The 18,432-nt window shown below is 41.9% G+C and overlaps 1 protein-coding gene across 1 annotated transcript in view; it reads left to right on the forward strand.

Moving 5' to 3' along the window:
• LOC118101058 (sodium/potassium/calcium exchanger 3) overlaps nucleotides 1-18,432 on the forward strand; it is a 46,683-nt gene continuing 28,251 nt past the window's right edge. Inside the window, exons 1-2 of the mRNA XM_035146696.2 lie at nucleotides 1-500; nucleotides 5,119-5,247. Coding sequence (XP_035002587.1) covers nucleotides 305-500; nucleotides 5,119-5,247 — 325 coding nt within the window. The 5' untranslated portion in view covers nucleotides 1-304. The remainder of the gene's footprint in view (nucleotides 501-5,118; nucleotides 5,248-18,432) is intronic.

Consider the following 18,432-nt stretch of genomic DNA (forward strand, 5'->3'; position numbering starts at 1 on the left):
TCTCTGCCTCCTCGCTCAGCAGCTCCTCCATGGAGAGCTGGTGCAGTCCTCCTCTTCCTCCCTTCTTCACCATGACATGAGAAGAAGACCAACCTCGGGGCTGAATCTCGCCGTGTTTACCAGCGTGTTTACAGATCAGCCCTCACATCATCCCGGCAACTTTTCTTCGTTTTCTTAAAACGCCCCCTCCCCTGCTCCCTCCAGACCCCTCCCCTGTACTTTTCTCATCCGCTCCCGGGAGAGAAGTCACTTCTCTGGGAATCACAGGAGGCTGTTTCCTCTCCCTCTCTCTCCGGGGATCCGCATGGATGTGGCAGCGGTAGAGGGGATGTCTCTGCCGGGTATCCGACTCCGGAACCGGCCGCCGCAAGTGATGCCGACCCAGAGGAAGGTCCGGGCGAGGCGGAAAAGGCGAAAGGAGTTGGTGTTGATCCAGATCTGCTTGTTCGGAGGCTTGCTGCTGCTCGTCAAGGGCTTTTCCTTCTTGGGGGAAAATGCAGGTGAGGTCCGAGCCGGTGAGGGGACACTGTTCCTCTGGTTATACTCACACACTCTGAGCAACACTACGGGGTTCAGTTTAGTTCCAGACAACAGCACTGTACTCGTGCAGAGACATGAGTGTAACATGAAGGCAGCTGCATATTAGTTCAATATGATGTCCCTGAGAGCTTTCTACTTCAACTGATGTGTCATCAATCTAACATGTGACATCTTGTAAGTGATAATTATAATGATAATAATAACCATTCTAATGGGAAATCAACGTTAAATGTGGTGCAAATAATCGTGACTTTAAAATTAAAGCTTGAACACCGAACGTTTACAAAGTGCTTCACTGAAAAAGAGAACTGAAAAGTACATGCAGTGCAATTACTAATTGAAACCATTTAATGCAAGAGATAAAATAAAATAAATCCAACAAATGCCTGGTTAAAATCAATATAATAATTAAACAATAAAATTAAGCAAAAACAAACATAATATTATTGGGTAAAAGCAAGAACATTGTAAAAACAATCTAAAAAAGCAAGTTAAGGCAAAAGTTATTTTATAAAAATGCGTTTTTAAAAGAGTTTTAAAAGAGGATGAGGTTGTTCCACAGCTGTGGAGCTCTAACAGTGAATGAATCTTATACCGAGGAACAGCTGGTCAGCAGAACCAAGTGTAGAGCAGGGGTATAAGAGGTAAGAACGTCTGCTAAGTAAGTCAAGTCCTCAGTTATTTTAGTCAAGCTAACTCACGTCCCCAAACAGAGATATAACAAAGGTGTGTGTGTTCACACCATTTTCAGCACAAGCTACATTATGCTCTTTTTGAATCATAGTAAAAGAGTCATGTCCTTTCGAAGTTAACTTCTGCCGCAACTTGACCTGATTTAAAAAAAAGAAAGAAAAAGAAATGGGACAAATGTCAAGGTGTCACACAGGTACACTGGTACACAGTGGGCTATAATGGGAATTCATCTGAGCTTTAACTATGGGAAACTATTCTGGGGCAGAGGGATGCAGAGGCTCCTGCATGTACAGGTGTTTTAGCTGCAGAGCTGTGAAATCAGGGCAATGAGCCCCAGGGTATAGGCCTGCCCCTCTCCAGGTTACAGCAAATGGTTACACACTGTTCCCCCTCCCCTCCCCCTCTAACTTTTATTTCAAAGCTCTCTCTCTCTCTCTGACGTGTTAAATGATCACCAAAGCGTCTACGTGCAAATAGAAACCCTGATAATAAATTACTACAGTACAGCAAACATTTGGACCACTTGACTTGATGCCTACATGTTCCCATCTTTCTCTTTTTATCTGTCATTGACTGTGGCCCCCCCGACACTCCTCTTGATTACTGAGTCAGCGTCAGCTAAAGTGAGAAGTATTTATCACTTTCCATGGACAGAGGGCCCTGCATGAATATTCATACACTCATGATTCGTGCATCATCAGTGTGAGTCATTTTTTTCCCTCCCCACTGCATATGCTGGTTTTATGGAAATGCAACAGAGCTTCTCTCTCCATGTGCTCAAGAACTGGAGGCGAACAAGAGACGACACAGACACATTTAATGCACTTCCCCTGTCCCCATTGTGTTCTCGTTAACTCTTAATCAGCTCGCCGGAATATCAATTAAAGTTGATTATTTATGATGTGCTTAATGAAGTTCTGCTAAATGGAGCTTGATGCTGTGGAGCTGGAAGCAGAGCACTCAACTCCTCCTCGCAGCGGCACATTAATCATTCCCGCTCTCGTCCTCTCCTTCATCGTGTGCAAGATAGCGAGAGCAAGAAGGGAGGGAAGGAAAGAGTACTGAGCACTGGCACGCAAACCTCAGTGTTGCTTCGGCTGCCCTGTGTGGGGTTCTGAAGGTGAGGCCAGGTGAGGAGTTCAGCCGTGCCCTGAGGACTATTCAATAACTGGGCTTTTTAATTCGATTTGTATCCGTCTCTTAGGCCAGCCTTGTAGTTGGCAGGGTGGAAAGGGCAGAGGGTTCCTGCTGAGCTCCCTGAAGTATGAAATGAATTCATTGGTGTTGCTGCTGTCTCGAAGAATGTGCAGATGTAGCCACAGTGGGAGCCTCACTTTGTGCACTGCGCTGTTGCTGCACCCCCTAAGAGGATTTTGTTTAGGAAAAACATGAAATTCCCCTTCAATGTATGAATTTTGGAGGGAGGAGGACGCCAAAGTGACACATCTGTGGTGCACTCCTCCAGCTGTTCACTGCCCGGCTATTACATAAGGAATCAAACTTTCATGTCACAGAGATCAGAAGCCTACTCTATAAAAATAAAACTAATTGCTTCACATGCACTTTTATCTGCAACATTCAAGACACAAACTGGTAACTTGGATGAAGAAACTAAAACCTGTTAAAATGCCTTTATTGTTTATGTGCAGATATGTGTGTACTCGACTTTGTCCAAACAGATTGATAAGTCACCGACTTTCATAAACATAATTGTCCAGCTTGGCTCTCTGCTGCACGTCTGGTTATTGAATATCTGTGGTCAGTGTTTGTGTGACACTGACTAAATTATGTCCTGTCACTGAAAACTGTGAAGGACCAGAAGTTGGCATTGAGTGCTTGCTCAGATTCATAATTCTGATCAGAAAGGAGCTCGGAGAACACATATCTGCCAAAGCTCACGCCCTATCTCGCCAGGTCAAAGAAAGGGGAGAAAAAATCGTGGATCCACCCCCTTAATCGAATCTGCTCCAAAGGTTAAAAGGTCCTCTTTGGCCCAGACCTCACATGTCCACCAAGTTTCAATAAAGTAGTTTTGGAAACATATTTTGCTTGGCAGAGGTAATTAGAGATTTCAGGTTGCCAAACGTGCAAGTTGACAACCATGTGATGAAACCTACAGTCGTAAGTCAATCCTCAATCTCAGTTTGTATTGTGAGACACATTTTCCAGTGTCAAAAATCATTTAGCGTGAGAATTTATTGTGCCCTGTGGCATTTTCATTCAAATGTACAAAAACAATCTTGTGACGTGTGTGTCTTTGATGAACAACTGTGCTGAATGCATTTTTTCCTCAACATCTGTAGATCCAGTTTTTGAACATTTTAAACCTGCATTGCTCATATCTACGTGTACCTGCTGGTTGTGTTCTTCTCTGGCATTTTACTGTGTTTCTTGGCTCATTATTAACTGTGGGTTAATATAACACTGATGAAAACACTGCTCCCTAAAGCTTACAGGAATAAAAAAAACACAATTTAGTGTCAATACATACACAGACTTCTGCCACTTCTGCCCATTGCTGCAAAATGTCAAATACAAAGAAAAATAAACAGTGGTTTGCATTTCTCATCGAGTTTCACTTTTGCAATCAACATGGAAGACTACAAGATTACAAAATTAGTTACTCTGTAATCACTGCTAGATGTTCAAGTGTGTTTCAGTGTTAGCCTGCATGAACCGAATTACTGATGTGTTGGAAAATTATTCATTGTCTGAAGGAACTCACATTCATCAAACCTGGATTTGATTAATACTTGTGGACACGTACATGAAATGTGTGACATGTGTTAATGGCTTATTCTCCTCACTTCTCTTCTTTATTGTGCTGCAGCTCAAAACAAAACCCATTGACTTTGAAACACAAAAAATCCTGAACTGAGTTACTCAGTATCAGTCAGTTGCATTCTTCAGTGTTAATATATTTCCATCCCTTGTTTTTAAAAGGGAAAATGATTAAGCCCTTCACTTTTTAAGTGGTCTGAACAGTTAGTTGTGAATATTTAAGCCAATACTGACCCCTGTAATAAAGTACAACTGCACAATATACACAACATTATTATATTTGTATCATTTCCACTTGTCTCTTGACTGTTTAGCAGCGATTACAACCTAACTTTCAATTATAATTAACTGGAAACAAAACCTTTAATACAATATGTTATGTAAAACCTTAAACAAAAATTGTTTTAATCACTTTTGAAATGTTATCCCGACAAACCACAGCTCCCTTGTTTACATGTATTTGTTACAGGGACGTCTTCCATGGTTCAGCATGGCGGCGACCTTGACATATTATCCAGCAGCTAGTGCAGCATCTACATATACAGTATTTGTGTGTGGTAGTTACTTTGAATGTAGGACCAAAATGCCACACTGTGAATGTTGCTTCATATTTGCAAACTAACCATGAAATGATGCAGAATTGAGCTGCTGGCAGCTGCAGACAGACAGCATCTACCTCAAACTCCCTTTGCAAAATCCTCATGTTGTACTGCACTCATGAGAATGGCAGAGAGGACTTTTTGACATGTCTCTACTTGCATACTCTATCACACTCTCTGATATGATATCAAAACTGATACCTCACAGTCTAACACAGATTGGATGCAAGACTTTACTTTAGACCCATCTCGCACCAATAGGGCATGTATTGAACACGTATGGTTATTGTTTTCTCACATTTATTAATTCTTAATTATTTATTTATAAATTTGAGATTACCTTATTTATCCATGCACATATTTCTCATGGTCATTTAAAGGGAAAGCACCGTTTAAACTCCGGTATTATATCATAAAACACCCCATTGAAATGCTGTAGCTGCTCTAAAAGGTCACTAGAGTTTGTATTTTAAAGGTGTACTTTTTTCTGTGGCAATCTATGTAGGTTTTGACATCTCGAGCCAGAGCAGCGAGGACCAGGAGAGATGGGGAGGAAGGAGGCTACTGCAGGAAATGGACAACAGCAGCCTGGAGGAACTAGAGGGTGAACAATCTAAGAACTGCACAGCTCCAGGTAAGACGGAGACAGGATGAAAGAAAGAGAACACAGAAGTGTTCTCTCCCTTGTTAGAACAGAGAGAGAGCAGGATAGGGCAAAAAGGAGTGAAAGTGCAAAACAAATGGTTACCCCCGACATGTTCTGTTTTCCTTCCCTTCCTCATCCCCCTGTTTTCTCTTCCTTAAAGTGCGGTTACCCAGATAGTGAAGTCAGATGATTCCTCATGAGCGCAGGCTATAGCGGGTTGTGAATTTCTTCCTGCTTCAGCGGTTTTCACACTCTGCCTCTGTCACTGATTTTCTTCAGGATCTTGCTGGTTTCATTCTCACTCACTCCACATAGCTTTTCCCCGTCTGTCTCTTCATCTCTCCCTATCCCTCCCTCTGTGTTTACCTCTTGCTTTATCCCCACAGTGGCCATACCTCAAATCTTGTTTCCATGGTGATCTTTTTGTCTTATCATCAACCCAGCGACTTGTTTTTGAGTCACTCAAGGTAGTGTGTCAGGATGTAAAGTTTAAAATCAGACAGTCGTTTTAAAAGGATTTAAATGGAAGACATGTAGGCATGACATGTAAAACCATGGTTGTGGCATTTCTCACTTGACCTCACACATGCATAGATTCCAAACGTCACCGATGTCCATTGCAATTTTTAGACGTAGATGGAAGGAAATTTAATGTTCAGCTCTATTATAAAGGAGGTGTTCTAGGTAAGAGGGAGGGAGGTGACTCCTGCTGATCGCATTGACATTTGTCTTTTTTACCTTGAGTGGGAGACAATTGACCTCCCCCCGGAGGGAGGGGTTATTCTCTTGTGAGCTCATTAAGCAAAATACCCATCATCAATCTCCTCTCTCACCCTCCCAAGGTCGCCACTGTCATCTATAAAGGGAGCTGGGGTCAAAGTTCAACTTATTTTCTCCGCCGGCTTATTATGCAGTAGCTGCTCTTTCCTCCTCTCGTGCTAAATTTAAAGCACATACCCCCCTGTGGCCTCAGCCCCCACCACACACAGGAGGAAATAAGTTTTTTTGCTAAATAACCTGATTTTATGAAAGTCTCAGCACGTTGTGGTGATTTCTGCTCCTTCCCAATGAATGACATAAAATGAACCCTTGTGTGGGGTCAGTGAGACATTCATCTGAGTGTTTATGGGAAAGAATATGCAAAGGTGGTACATGTGTGTGACGGAAAGGATATTGAACGTATACAGGTGCAATATGCCTGAATTTCATGTGGGAGACCAATTTGCATCCTAGTACAATGTCCTATTCATTTTTCCCATCAAAGTTGGAACTTTACTGCTACATATGTAAAACAGCATTATAACGCCTTCTGGCCTCAGCACGTCCTCAAGTGAAGCAACTTGGTTGGTTGGTTTTACCCTGTTCATCTTCTTCTCAGTAGGGTTGGGTATAGTTTTGCATACCTCTGCTCCAAACTCATGAATTGTCCCCCCACCTCCGGGGCCAGGGACGCCCACACTGACGGCTGATTTCCTTGGCATGGGATCACGCTAGCAGTCAAACACACCCCTGTGATTTCAAATGTATCCGTGATTCGCCAGGTGCTTCAACAAGTTTTGTCATATTCCTCCCTTCCTTCTTCTCTCAGTTTACTGGCCGATCGCTAATAACAAGGTGAAATATGCCACCAATTCTACAAACTGTTGCTCCCAGGATCTGGCAGCGGCTCTAGGTTCCCGTCTCTCCGCTATTGCTCGGACATTTGCGGCACATCATGGTGTCAGAACCCTTTAATGTGAAATACAGCCACACTTTAGACCGTTTAACATTTTGTTTGTGGTAGCTAGTAGCTAATGGTAGGCTAAATTTACTTGCTGCCAGAGCCATGCAGAGTGTGTTGTCACCAGAGTAAGGTGTAATGTTAACCACACACATGCAGTGATGTTAATGTTGCCTGTAAGCAGAACAACTATTTCAGCACAAAGCTCAGGCACTGAAAAGAGGCACCGAAATCTCCGTTGTGATTGGATACTGTAGGCACCAGTTCCCGATTGGCACTGATTTCAGTACCCAATCCTACTTCTCATTGCTGCCACCACATTCCAACATCTCTGTAATTAACTTGGCAAGCTCAACAACAATGTTGTGCTTGCCACATAATAAAGTTGTTATTACTGCAAGGCTAAGAGCCATGCTAGCAGCACTGTAAGACAGTAATACTTTGAGCTAAATGCTAACATTCTCACAGTGGCAATGCTAAAGCCGTTTTCAAACATTACCTGTGGGTAAAGTCAGGAGAATTGGGTCTCGACCCAGAGTTTGCTTTTCACACATATACAACACAGCGGGAGGTTCTCTGTACAGACACGTTCACAACAGCGATAAATCCTCCACATTATTGAGGCGAGAGGTGAAGCGGCAGAGGCAGGAAGTGACATTTTATCTTTCCGCGAAGATCACGTGATTTTCTTTACAACACACAGACACCGGCATCTGCTCTCATCACCACAAACTCTCTTAGTCATGTCTTCTATGTATGTCTCAATGTTATTTGTTTTGTTTTTGTTTTGTTTTTCATTTTTGTGTCTGTCGCATGTTAGAAGCCCCCCACCCCCTCCCCTCCAGAGAAGATTAGGAGGATCTGCGATTAGTAAGCATGCTAACATTTGCTAATTAGCACTAAACACAAAATGGGAATGAATGCCATCAATTTTGCTCTTTTATAAGTAAGATAAGATAATTGATTCCACACTGGTGAGATTCACATGTTACAGCAGCATATAGTCAAAATGAGGTAGACAAGAGAACATGTGAAAGTATAAGTAAAGTGAACAAATTAACATTTTGACATGATGGTGACATTAGATGAAATGTCAATGGATTTCTAAAAATTCATGCACATCTGTACTCACTTTCATGGCAGTCCCTCCAAGAGTTGTCAAGACATTTCACGCAAAGCAATAAAGGTCAGGAAAAGTCAGGGGATCACCAAAGTCAGTAGGATTTAAATTCTGGGAACCATGAACTTCTGATTCAAATTTCATGCCAATAAAACCAAATGTTGCTGTGATATTGTGACATTGCCATCCCCATAGGCGTGATGCTAGCATAGCTTAAGAAAAGATAAATAAATACTTGTCAGTTGGTTAATCAAATTATGTGTGCGATCATGTAGTAGCTCACACAAATTGTGCAAACTGTTTTCCACAGCGGTCGGAGCACAAGGTTGGCTGATGAGGAAGCGTCCCAACATGGGCTCTGTGCTCCGGGAGAACGCAGCGCTCACTGCACTGATTACTGCTGGAAATTAGAGGCCTGCTGATCAGGTGCAAGAAAGATGAGGGAGAGAGTCCGAAAGACAGAGAGGGAGAATTTGCTGAGCCACAGATGAAACAGCTGTCATTACGACTCCCTGATTTTTATTGTGAAGACCACGCTGCTACTGTTGATTTAACACGCTTGTTTAGTCCTTCACCACCCACCCCTCCGCCACTCATTTTTCTGTCAAGGGTTTAAAAAGATGTGAAACACAGGCAGATGCTGCAGTAATAGTTGGAGAGTGGTCACATCTGAGTAACCTTGTGGCTTTTATTTATAATTTTACAAATGACTGAAAATGTCGGACTTTCTTTGCCTTAGAGGAGGTGGTGAGTTCATGTCCAGTATGTGTGTTTGTGTGTGTCTATTTGTGTGTGTGTGTGTGTGTGTGTGTGTGTGTGTGTGTGTGTGTGTGTGTGTGTGTGTGTGTGTGTGTGTGTGTGTGTGTGTGTGTGTGTGTGTGTGTGTGTGTGTGTGTGTGTGTTAGCAATCTTGTACAAAAAGAGCCCTATCCGTCCTGCTCTTGAACTTCCTTTTATCATGGAAAACAAATGTTATTCACTTTGATGATGCTGCCGTCCAAGTCTAGTGTGCAAGGCCACGCTGTGCTTTGATGTCCCCAAATAAGAAAAGTCCATTGCTTCTGAAGATGTCTGAGATTAGTCATACTGTAATTTTCATCTGCAGTAAAGCTGATGAAATGCACTTTTTTAACACACGACAGCGCACGTGCACATGTACACGCATATACCCTTTTTCCCTCCTTGTCCACCCCTTACAGACACACACATCACTACAGTCCACCATTCATGTTTTTTTCAGTCCTCCTCTCAAACACAGTTGGTTAATGCAACCCCCCCGAGCAGCTCTGTGCACAGTAGGATTGTGTGATTCGACAGATACAGGTCTCTGTACACCTTACACCTGACTGCTCTCTCCAGGGGTCTTTCCCCGGAGGCTGCCCTCCTCTGTTATTAAAGATCTTCTCCTCTGCACTCAGCTCGGCTCCGACGCAACACTCCATTTTAGGAAAGGAGGCTGCTATGACTTAATCAGGGCTTCCCTGTGAGAAATGTGGTGTGTGCATGCGCATGCGTGTGGCTGCAACTTGAACCATTAGAAGGGAAGCCTCAATAAGAATTGTATTAATTAATGCGAGGGTGCTAGTCCCAGTTTCTGCACTGTTTTGGTGTGTGTGTGTGTGTGTGTGTGTGTGTGTGTGTGTGTGTGTGTGTGTGTGTGTGTGTGTGTGTGTGTGCAGGTTTCCTCAGTGCGTGTCTGTGTGTGCTCGTGCGTATGTTTGTTCATGTTTCCCTCACTTCACGTGGGCAGCAAAACTGGCTCCTCCCTGCATTCTAGAGGCAAGTAAGAATACCATACACCATAACGAGGTTGATGAATTTAATCACATCAGAAAAATAGGCCGCTCCTCTAATACTTTGACAGTAGCCTCCCACTAATCAAATGCTAAATTGACCCAGGGAGGGCCCAGAATGATTTCCTCTGAGAAATCCATTCTGCCAAATTACAATATTAGCTTTGAGCAGGCTGCTGCTGCCTTCACAACAGCAACAACTGTATTAACAGTTACCGTTCCTTCATAGCCGACTAACGTGTGGATTGGCAAAGTCATCTTGTTGTGTTATTGCAGGAGCAGGAGCCCGGTGCTCAGGGGAATAACACAAATCCATCACAGCAATTAGCCCAGCAAGTCCGAGTGTCCCCTCCACACTGGCTCCCACTGATTCTCTGCCTGAAGAGACGAGTAAGAGAGACGCTACACGGTGTAATATTTTTTTATTTGAACAATGGTGATGTTTCTTCTCTTATCACATCCAACATATTGAGGAATCACTTCTCTGGATAATGGAGCTCAGGTTTTTTTGTCACCAGCAAAAGTGGCTTGACATACCTTTGAAGATTTATCCTACTGAGACATTGAGGCTGTTTCCTGAGTAAACCATCAACATCCTCCTTTACCGCTACTTTCTGCTTGACTGGATTGTTTGCTGTTCGGTAGTTGTTCATATTCAGGCCTTTAATACCTTCATTACACAGTGGAGAGTTGAGATAACATAAAATGAGAGAGAATTTGAACAACAAAGATTGTTGCAATAACATAGTCAACATCTTAACCCCTCTTCACAGTCTATATAATTAATGGATTGTTTTGAGATTACAAAGCATCTGTGATGAGAGCATCTAAAATATGTGAAATTGGAAGGGTTCACCTGGATGCTCAATAAGTCTGTATTTCATAGTAAAGAGAAAGGCAGGAGGATAGGATAGCTATATATCCTGTGAAGGCAATTACTTCCTCTTCCTTTGCATGTCTGACCCAGTCAGCAGACATGTGCTGCACAGTAGCATGTAAAAGGTTAAAGTGCAGGGTCGTGTAATGCAGTGTGGGATAAGGTGTTTGATGTGCTTTATGTTTAAGAGTATTTCACTATGCCAGTTTGCCCTATCTGAGGATAATTTCTTCCACACTAACAAAGTGAGCAGCTAGACTCTGATGATGACTGCCAGATCTGCACACCAGGCCGTCTGAGATCTGTGTCTGCCCTCGTTACGTTTTTTCATTGGGAGTATCTGTGAATGGCTGTGTTGAAGATGTTTGGCAGGTTTTTCAAGGCTTTCGATTCTGGGTTATTAGGCCACTGAAGACGACTTTTCTCTACCTTGATTTTTCCTCTCAACTTTTCAAATGTCATTGTGCTAAGATGAATACATTTCAATGCAGGTGTTGCATGTTCAGAAATGATGAGGTACTATGATTGGTTATGTATACACTTAAATCGATCTCAGTCTGTTATCTGCTGAGTAGTGCCCTCCACACATTGTTCATCACTCAAGTTTGATATTGTCCGGTAAATGACATTTGTACAGCTACCTTTTTTCTTAGTAATATCTTTCCTTTTGCCACTTAAACTTTGGGCCCAGTTTGTTTTTTGTTCGTGATTGTCTGCAGTGAGCTGTATTCTAAAACAAACTGCCTGCCCAAAGTGCTCATACGAAATCTTTTCCAGCTTCCACTGAATCGGAATCATACAAATCACATGTCAAATGATATCTTGGACTTTTGACATAAGTCTGTTACAGAAAACCAAAATAATATGAAGTCACTTAAAATCGGTCTGCAGTGCCACAACATAGGAAAGGTTCAACAAGTTTAGAAAGAGCTGTATTTTTCAATTTGTATTTATTATTTTTTAGCTACTTTCTTTATTGACAAGGAAATGTCCCAGAGAGCATTCTTGACTTGCAGTTATAGGGCTTTTTACTGGTCATCAACAAGACTTGTATTCTATGTTATTACCATTCTATAGTTTTCCTGGTATTTTTTGGTTTTATTTTTTCAAATGTACCCAAACAATTATCAAGTGTCAAATTAAAACATTCAGAAAGTTTTTACAGTGCTCAGCAGACAGGTGGGATTCTGTATATGTCCATTTGTAAAGCATACCCTCCATATAACCCTTCCAAGTAATATTCCCACAACATGTTTGGTGAAAATCCATATATGAGACATGGGTGAAAACAATACCCAACTCCCGGCTATGTCGACGCGCATATACCACTGATCTACGAATCATTAATTTTCAAAGAAACAAGCCCACAAACCGGCCAGTCTGAATAGGGCTGTTTACACAGGGTTGAGAGGGGTGTTGTGGTTCTTCATTCTATCCAATGTTGAGATTTTATTAAGACCTCAAGAAATTTCAAATAAAAAGTGATGTAAATCTACTCAAATTAAAGCTTAGATATTGCCAATGTAATGTAGTATCCATTACTTTATTTCATGAGGAACAAACATTTCTAACTATTTATATATTTACCATTTGGACTTTATGTAAAAATATGCTGCAGACAATTTGTGGACTATAAAAGATTTAGCAATTGAAATAAATAAGAAAAAAATCATACAAAACATTAGAAAAGTAAAACCAATATTGCCTCTGAAACAAAGCATTGAAAAGAATGCAGACAATAAATTGACTGGATTAAAAAAAGTGTTCAGACCTTTTTATATACAGTCTATGGTTCAGACCCCATCATTTTTTCTACATTTTATTGAATTATAGATTTAATTTAAATTAAGTGTGTCATGTTTGTGGCATGTTTAGAAACATATACAAGACCAAGCCACAAAGTTTAGGGAACTCTCTGTAGAGTGATACAACTGTGGCAAGACATAAACCAGAGACAGGGTATATAAACATTATTAAGGCTTTGAGTGTCGCCAGGAACACAGTGACTTTAAAAACTGTGTAGCCAAACTGAGTAACCAGACAAGAAGGGTAAATGGACTGCAATTATAATGGCATCTTTCTAGTCAAATAGCCACTCAAAGCTCTTTGTAATGTATGCCTCATTCACCCATTCATCGAAGAGTCAGTGTTAAAAAATGCACTATATGTGGGGAAGAGGTCCTTGAAAAAAGCCTGTTCCAATATGTAAATATCCTGAGACTATAGGGCAACAGTTCACATTTCAGCAAAACAGTAATGCACAAGAGAAAACCACAGGGAAGTGGCTTAGGGACAATTCTCTGACTGCCCTTAAGTGGAGCAGCCAAAGCCCCAGACCTGCAGATGACAGTTCACTGCCGATTTCCAGCCAATCTGACAGCGTTAGATAAGATCTGCTTTGAAGTGCGGGATAAACCGGCCAAATCCAGGTGTGCACAGCTTCTAGAGATAAATCTAAGAGGACTAAAAGCTGTAATTGCTGCCAAAGAGGCGTCTTCAAAATATCAAATTAAGCATCTGAATACCTCTGTGAGAGATTTAGACATTAAATATTTATACATTTGCACAAATTTAAAACATGGTTTCTGTTTGTCATTATTTAATAGATTATTGTCAAAAAATATGAAAATAATACTCAATAAAATGTGGAAATGGTAAAGTGGTCTTATTATTCTCTGAAGGCACTGTATAGGTTCATAGCCTTGTCGGTGCTGTCTATTAAAGCAGAGTGTTCAAACCTTTGATGCAGTACTCTGTCACCACACTGCTGATGTGAAAAGATTTCCTATTCACTAAGTTGGCCTCATGCTGAGGTAATGGGAACGTGGGTACAATCTATTGCTTCAGTCAATCATAGAAAAAAAATGTCAGCGCAAAGAAAACTTCATTCATTATTGATATTCAAATAATGTTCCGTAAGGCACCTGCTATTTCTTGGAGGTAATATTTAATAGCCAGAGAGGGAAAGCTGCTCTGACAATGCTACAAACAAGTATCCCTTGTATAATGAGTCGTGATGAGAAACAAAAAGGAATCTCCATGTGTCCCAGTGCTGTTGCTCTTCATACATACCACAGTTAAAGTAGCGCTGTCATTTCTGCTTGGACTTGAAATCACTTCCCTCATTCATCTGATGTGAATGCGGCACTGATGCCAAAGAGATGAATCACGAGGAGCAGAGCTTTATACATGTATTCAAAAGACCGAACTTAACCTGCGCCGGTGTGCAGCCTGTGTTGCCATGGAGACGTACACTTCTTAAAAGTGAGTCATCGTCATTATATTGAGAGGCCAAAGTTATGCCCAAATTTAGCTCCATGAATTATGCCGCACTGATTGACCTTGCTGGTGTGATGGTGGATGTGATATGAAATACGACACTGGATTTTTCTTGTTTAGGAACCACTGCATATATATATATATATATATATATATATCAGAGAATCTTTTCAGAGTTTCTTTCTCAGAAGATGAGCCCCAAAAACCTGTAGTAACTTCACTAAGTTTCGGTAAGCTTGGTTTAGTTTTTTAACTTAGTAGTAACAGGCCAGCAGGCTGCCCCAGATTTTTCTGTGACTCTGAGATATTGAACAAAGTCTGAGAAGCCTTATACTCTTTGGCGGTGTTGACAGTATTTTTCCGTGATCCACCACCTGCACTGCTGAAACAGACTTTTGGCACACAGCACTCAAGTGACAGTTGATGCCCTAATTTACAGTATGTGGCTGGATTAACATAAAAGGTGAATAGGTGGAAGCAGGTGAAAGCTTTTGTCAGTGTCGCACACGTAGTTAACAACGTGAACTTGATTCATATCAAAATATAAGAAAACATTCATTTTTTGCCAGCACCAATGCTGATGCATCTTATTATTTTGTATCCTGTTAGCAGACTACACACCAACTTTCTGGTTGAGCACTCGCCAACTTCCCATAGTTGTGCGTACGCAGCACACAGGCATTATTGCCGTCAGTTCAGATGGGCTAGCTGTGTGTACAATCTGTCTGATTGTCTGACTGCTTGTGTTTCTTACCCTGATGGACTTTGTTCTGCAGATGCTGCTACGTTCCCTGTTTCCAGACCTCTGCTTATATTTTCCTTTTCTTATTTAATATTTTAATTACTTTACAAGAACAATGTCATCCTAATCAATACAAATGATACCACAAATTACAAAACAAGTTGTAATACAAGAGAACAATTCATGGGTAAAATTGGTCTTCAAACTTTTACTCATGGAAAAGGACAACTCAACCATAGAATTTAAAGGAGGCAAAAATATATCCCTCCATTATTCCCATCCAGATTTCTCTCAGTCCACTGTTCACTCACAGTTGATCTTCTTTAACCTCTAACTGCAGATGTGCATTCATGAATAAAGACCCTGGGCGTGTTCATGCACAGATCATGTAAGATTATGGGAATCCTGTCACAGCAGTCGAACTGTGTCAGCAGTGAACCTCAGCACATTTCCTCAGTCCCCACTGAGACACTTTGGACTGTTTTTGCTACTGATCCCGTTATACCCGCAGGGTTGTGGGGCGCTGTGTACCAATCGATCTTGAGCAAGGGCTTTTGTTGTGGCAAACTTCCCCTATGGTCCACTCAGCAATGTTGTAAGAGCATCTTTTTCTCTCTCTCTCTCCCTCCCTTACTTCCATTTTCCTGGGACTGTATGTACCCTGTAGGATGGTCTTAGCAAGTCCATTTAATCTTGTCACCTACCATTATAGTTTCCACTGTGGTCAGCGGGTCTTCATGCTGTCCCAATTGTTGCCTGATCATTCTGCGAACATCCTCGTTGGTGATGTGATCTGTTTATGGAGTCTTCTGTAGCATCTCATTTCAACTGCTTGGGTTGTCTTCTGTAATTCTGATAAAAGAGATAAAAAAACAGCGTAGATATCACAGAATAAACACAGAGACATGAACTAGTGAGAGATGTGTCACAGTCAAATCATGCAGAAAAGTCTTTTCCGCAGAAGCAAGCTACACTCATGTGTTTATACATACAAGTGTGTGTGTGTGTGTGTGTGTGTGTGTGTGTGTGTGTGTGTGTGTGTGTGTGTGTGTGTGTGTGTGTGTGTGTGTGTGTGTGTGTGTGTGTGTGTGTGTGTGTGTGTGTGTGTGTGTTCGGGCATGGTGTGTGTATGTGTGCATGCTGTAAACAGTTCAAGGAAGGCGAAAAAAGAAGAAAAAGCAGGAGTCCTTAAATGTCACATTACTCAGCACGGTAACTACGCTCACGACATGCGATGTGTCAGCCCACATCATCATCGCCCACTGAGCATGTGCAGAACAGGCCCCCAGCCCTCCACGTGCGCTCGGAATATGCACGAGATGAACACGGGGATGTGCTTTAACACATCCCCGAGGGTGGGAAATGCAACTTTAATCACCTTTTTCAAAAAACTTTATTTCGTTGTTGTGCTGAGTGGCGTCGTCATCCCCCCGGTTGCAGTTATTGTTGTCCTCACGGCTCGCTCTTTGTCGTCAAAGGCTTCGACAGCTTCACTTGTCGGCCGCACTTCCAAGGGTCGGCCGTGACTCCTGGTGACAAATGAGGCCTCTTCCTCCTCTGTGTGTGTGTGTGTGTGTGTGTGTGTATGTATGTGTGCGTGTGTGCTCTCCTAGCTCTCTTTGCTCGACCTCCCAACCAAGAGTCCAATCCCAAAATGCATTGCCTCCAGCTATATGATGCAGGGGCTGAAGTCCTGCAGCTATTTTTATTCATTTTCTTCCAACCAGTTTTGACCAGGACTCATGTTCCTCCCCTTTTCTTGAAAATATAATATCCAGAGACAAAATGAGCAACTTTCAACTTCATTTGTCCCCAAAGGGCAATTTGTGTTTACAGCAAGGGGTACAACACATAAGAAATAAAACATGAAAACATAAAAGAACATGGACATGTAGTACAATAAGGGCTCAGCATCTTGCTATCTGTAATACAAACAGCCATCATCAGGGACAGAGTCATCAGAGACATCACAGTCAACATCATTACCATTACCACCACCACATTGTATATTGTACAGACAATACAAATCCACATTGTCTCTTGTATTGTCTCATGTAAAAAACAACACTACACCACACACTCAGTCAGGTGATTGGCCTTGGTCACACTAACTCTTCCCCCATCCTGAATTAAAAAGAGAGATGGCTGAGGGGATGAAAGAGTGCTTGTACCTGTTTGTCTTACAGGGGGAATGTGAATCGAGAGCCAGAAGGCAAAATGTGGAATTCACAGTGTAGGGGATGGGAGCTGTTGGATAGGATGGCATTAGCCTTCCTTCTTACCTGTCTTTTAAACAGGTCAGAGAACATCCTCTGCTGCACTCCTTTGGTCTCTCACTTTCACTTTATTGGTTAGTGAGTTCTTGGCCTTGTTGCTGAGGTTCCCAAACCAACAGATTAAAGAAAACAGACTTGATATACGATCTATAAAACAGAATCCTGAGTGATAAACAGTTGATCTCAGGTTCACAGTGTCTGTGTTATAATGTCCTGAGCTGTGTGTATTGTTGAGCTGCAGAGTTTGCTGCATATTCACTGAGGGGTTTGTTTGCCCCACAGCTGAGCGGCTGTTCATCTCACAGCTTCAGTAAAGCCAATATTATTGTGTTTCAAATCGGGAGGAAAGTCAGATTTTATTTTTTCAGGGCGATTGCGTTGCGCTTCAATGAACTTATTCCCTTTGACTGGGTACAAAACAAGTGTGCATGCCAGCTGCGGCATCTCTTTTTTTCACTATTATCCACACAGATTCTGATCTTTTAAAGATGAATAGTAAAATAGATATATTTCATCCCGTTGGTATTTAGAGTCTGCCTTTCATACCGAGCACATACTGAGCACATACTGAGCACCCATAAAGACACTTCCTTTTCCTTTTAACTCCAAATATCAACCTCTGTCATCCTCACCACCAAACAAAATCTAACCACCATGTGATTTAAGCTGGACGCTGTTAGGGAAGTGGTTATCGCATCATTCAGGAGATTTCTTTTCTGTTTTCTTTTTCACTGAGGGAAAACAGAGTGACTACACACAAACACATACACACCCACACACAGAAAAAAACATTTCCCATTGTGCATAATTAGCAAAAAGGGTGAGATGCCGAATCATTGCATTCATAACAGGCTGGATAGCTTCCAGCTGATAGTTGTTTGACAAGAGAGAGAGAGGGAGAGCAGAGGGAGCTGGATTGTGAATATCAATCTCGCCGCTGTGTGAGATAGCAGGGAATTCTCTAATGGCATATTTAACTGATGTTTATCACCATCATCATGGCACACACAAATCTGCTATTTGAGTTCTATCCCTTTTTGAACTCTATAAACCTATTGTGGGACCCAGAGCATATGTACGACAGTCTAATAACACTGAGTAATACACGCCGAGAAAAAAACTACAGCACATAGAGAATCATTTCAGTTTGTTACAGCCTGGGTCTAATTTTTTTTATTAGCCATGCTGATTATACTTTTGGTCCCCAACTCTTGCTTGAGTGACTTCAACAGTTTGAACTTTTGGGAGCCGCTGTGGCTCCGGGGGTAGAGCTACTATGCAGAAGGTCAACAGTTCGATCCCCGTCTCCCACGTCCAGCATGCCCAAGTGTGGGCAAGCTGCTAAACCCCAAATTGCCCCTAATGG

Source organism: Hippoglossus stenolepis, chromosome 2, assembly GCF_022539355.2.
Source record: "Hippoglossus stenolepis isolate QCI-W04-F060 chromosome 2, HSTE1.2, whole genome shotgun sequence".
In the NCBI taxonomy this organism is placed as follows: domain Eukaryota; kingdom Metazoa; phylum Chordata; class Actinopteri; order Pleuronectiformes; family Pleuronectidae; genus Hippoglossus; species Hippoglossus stenolepis.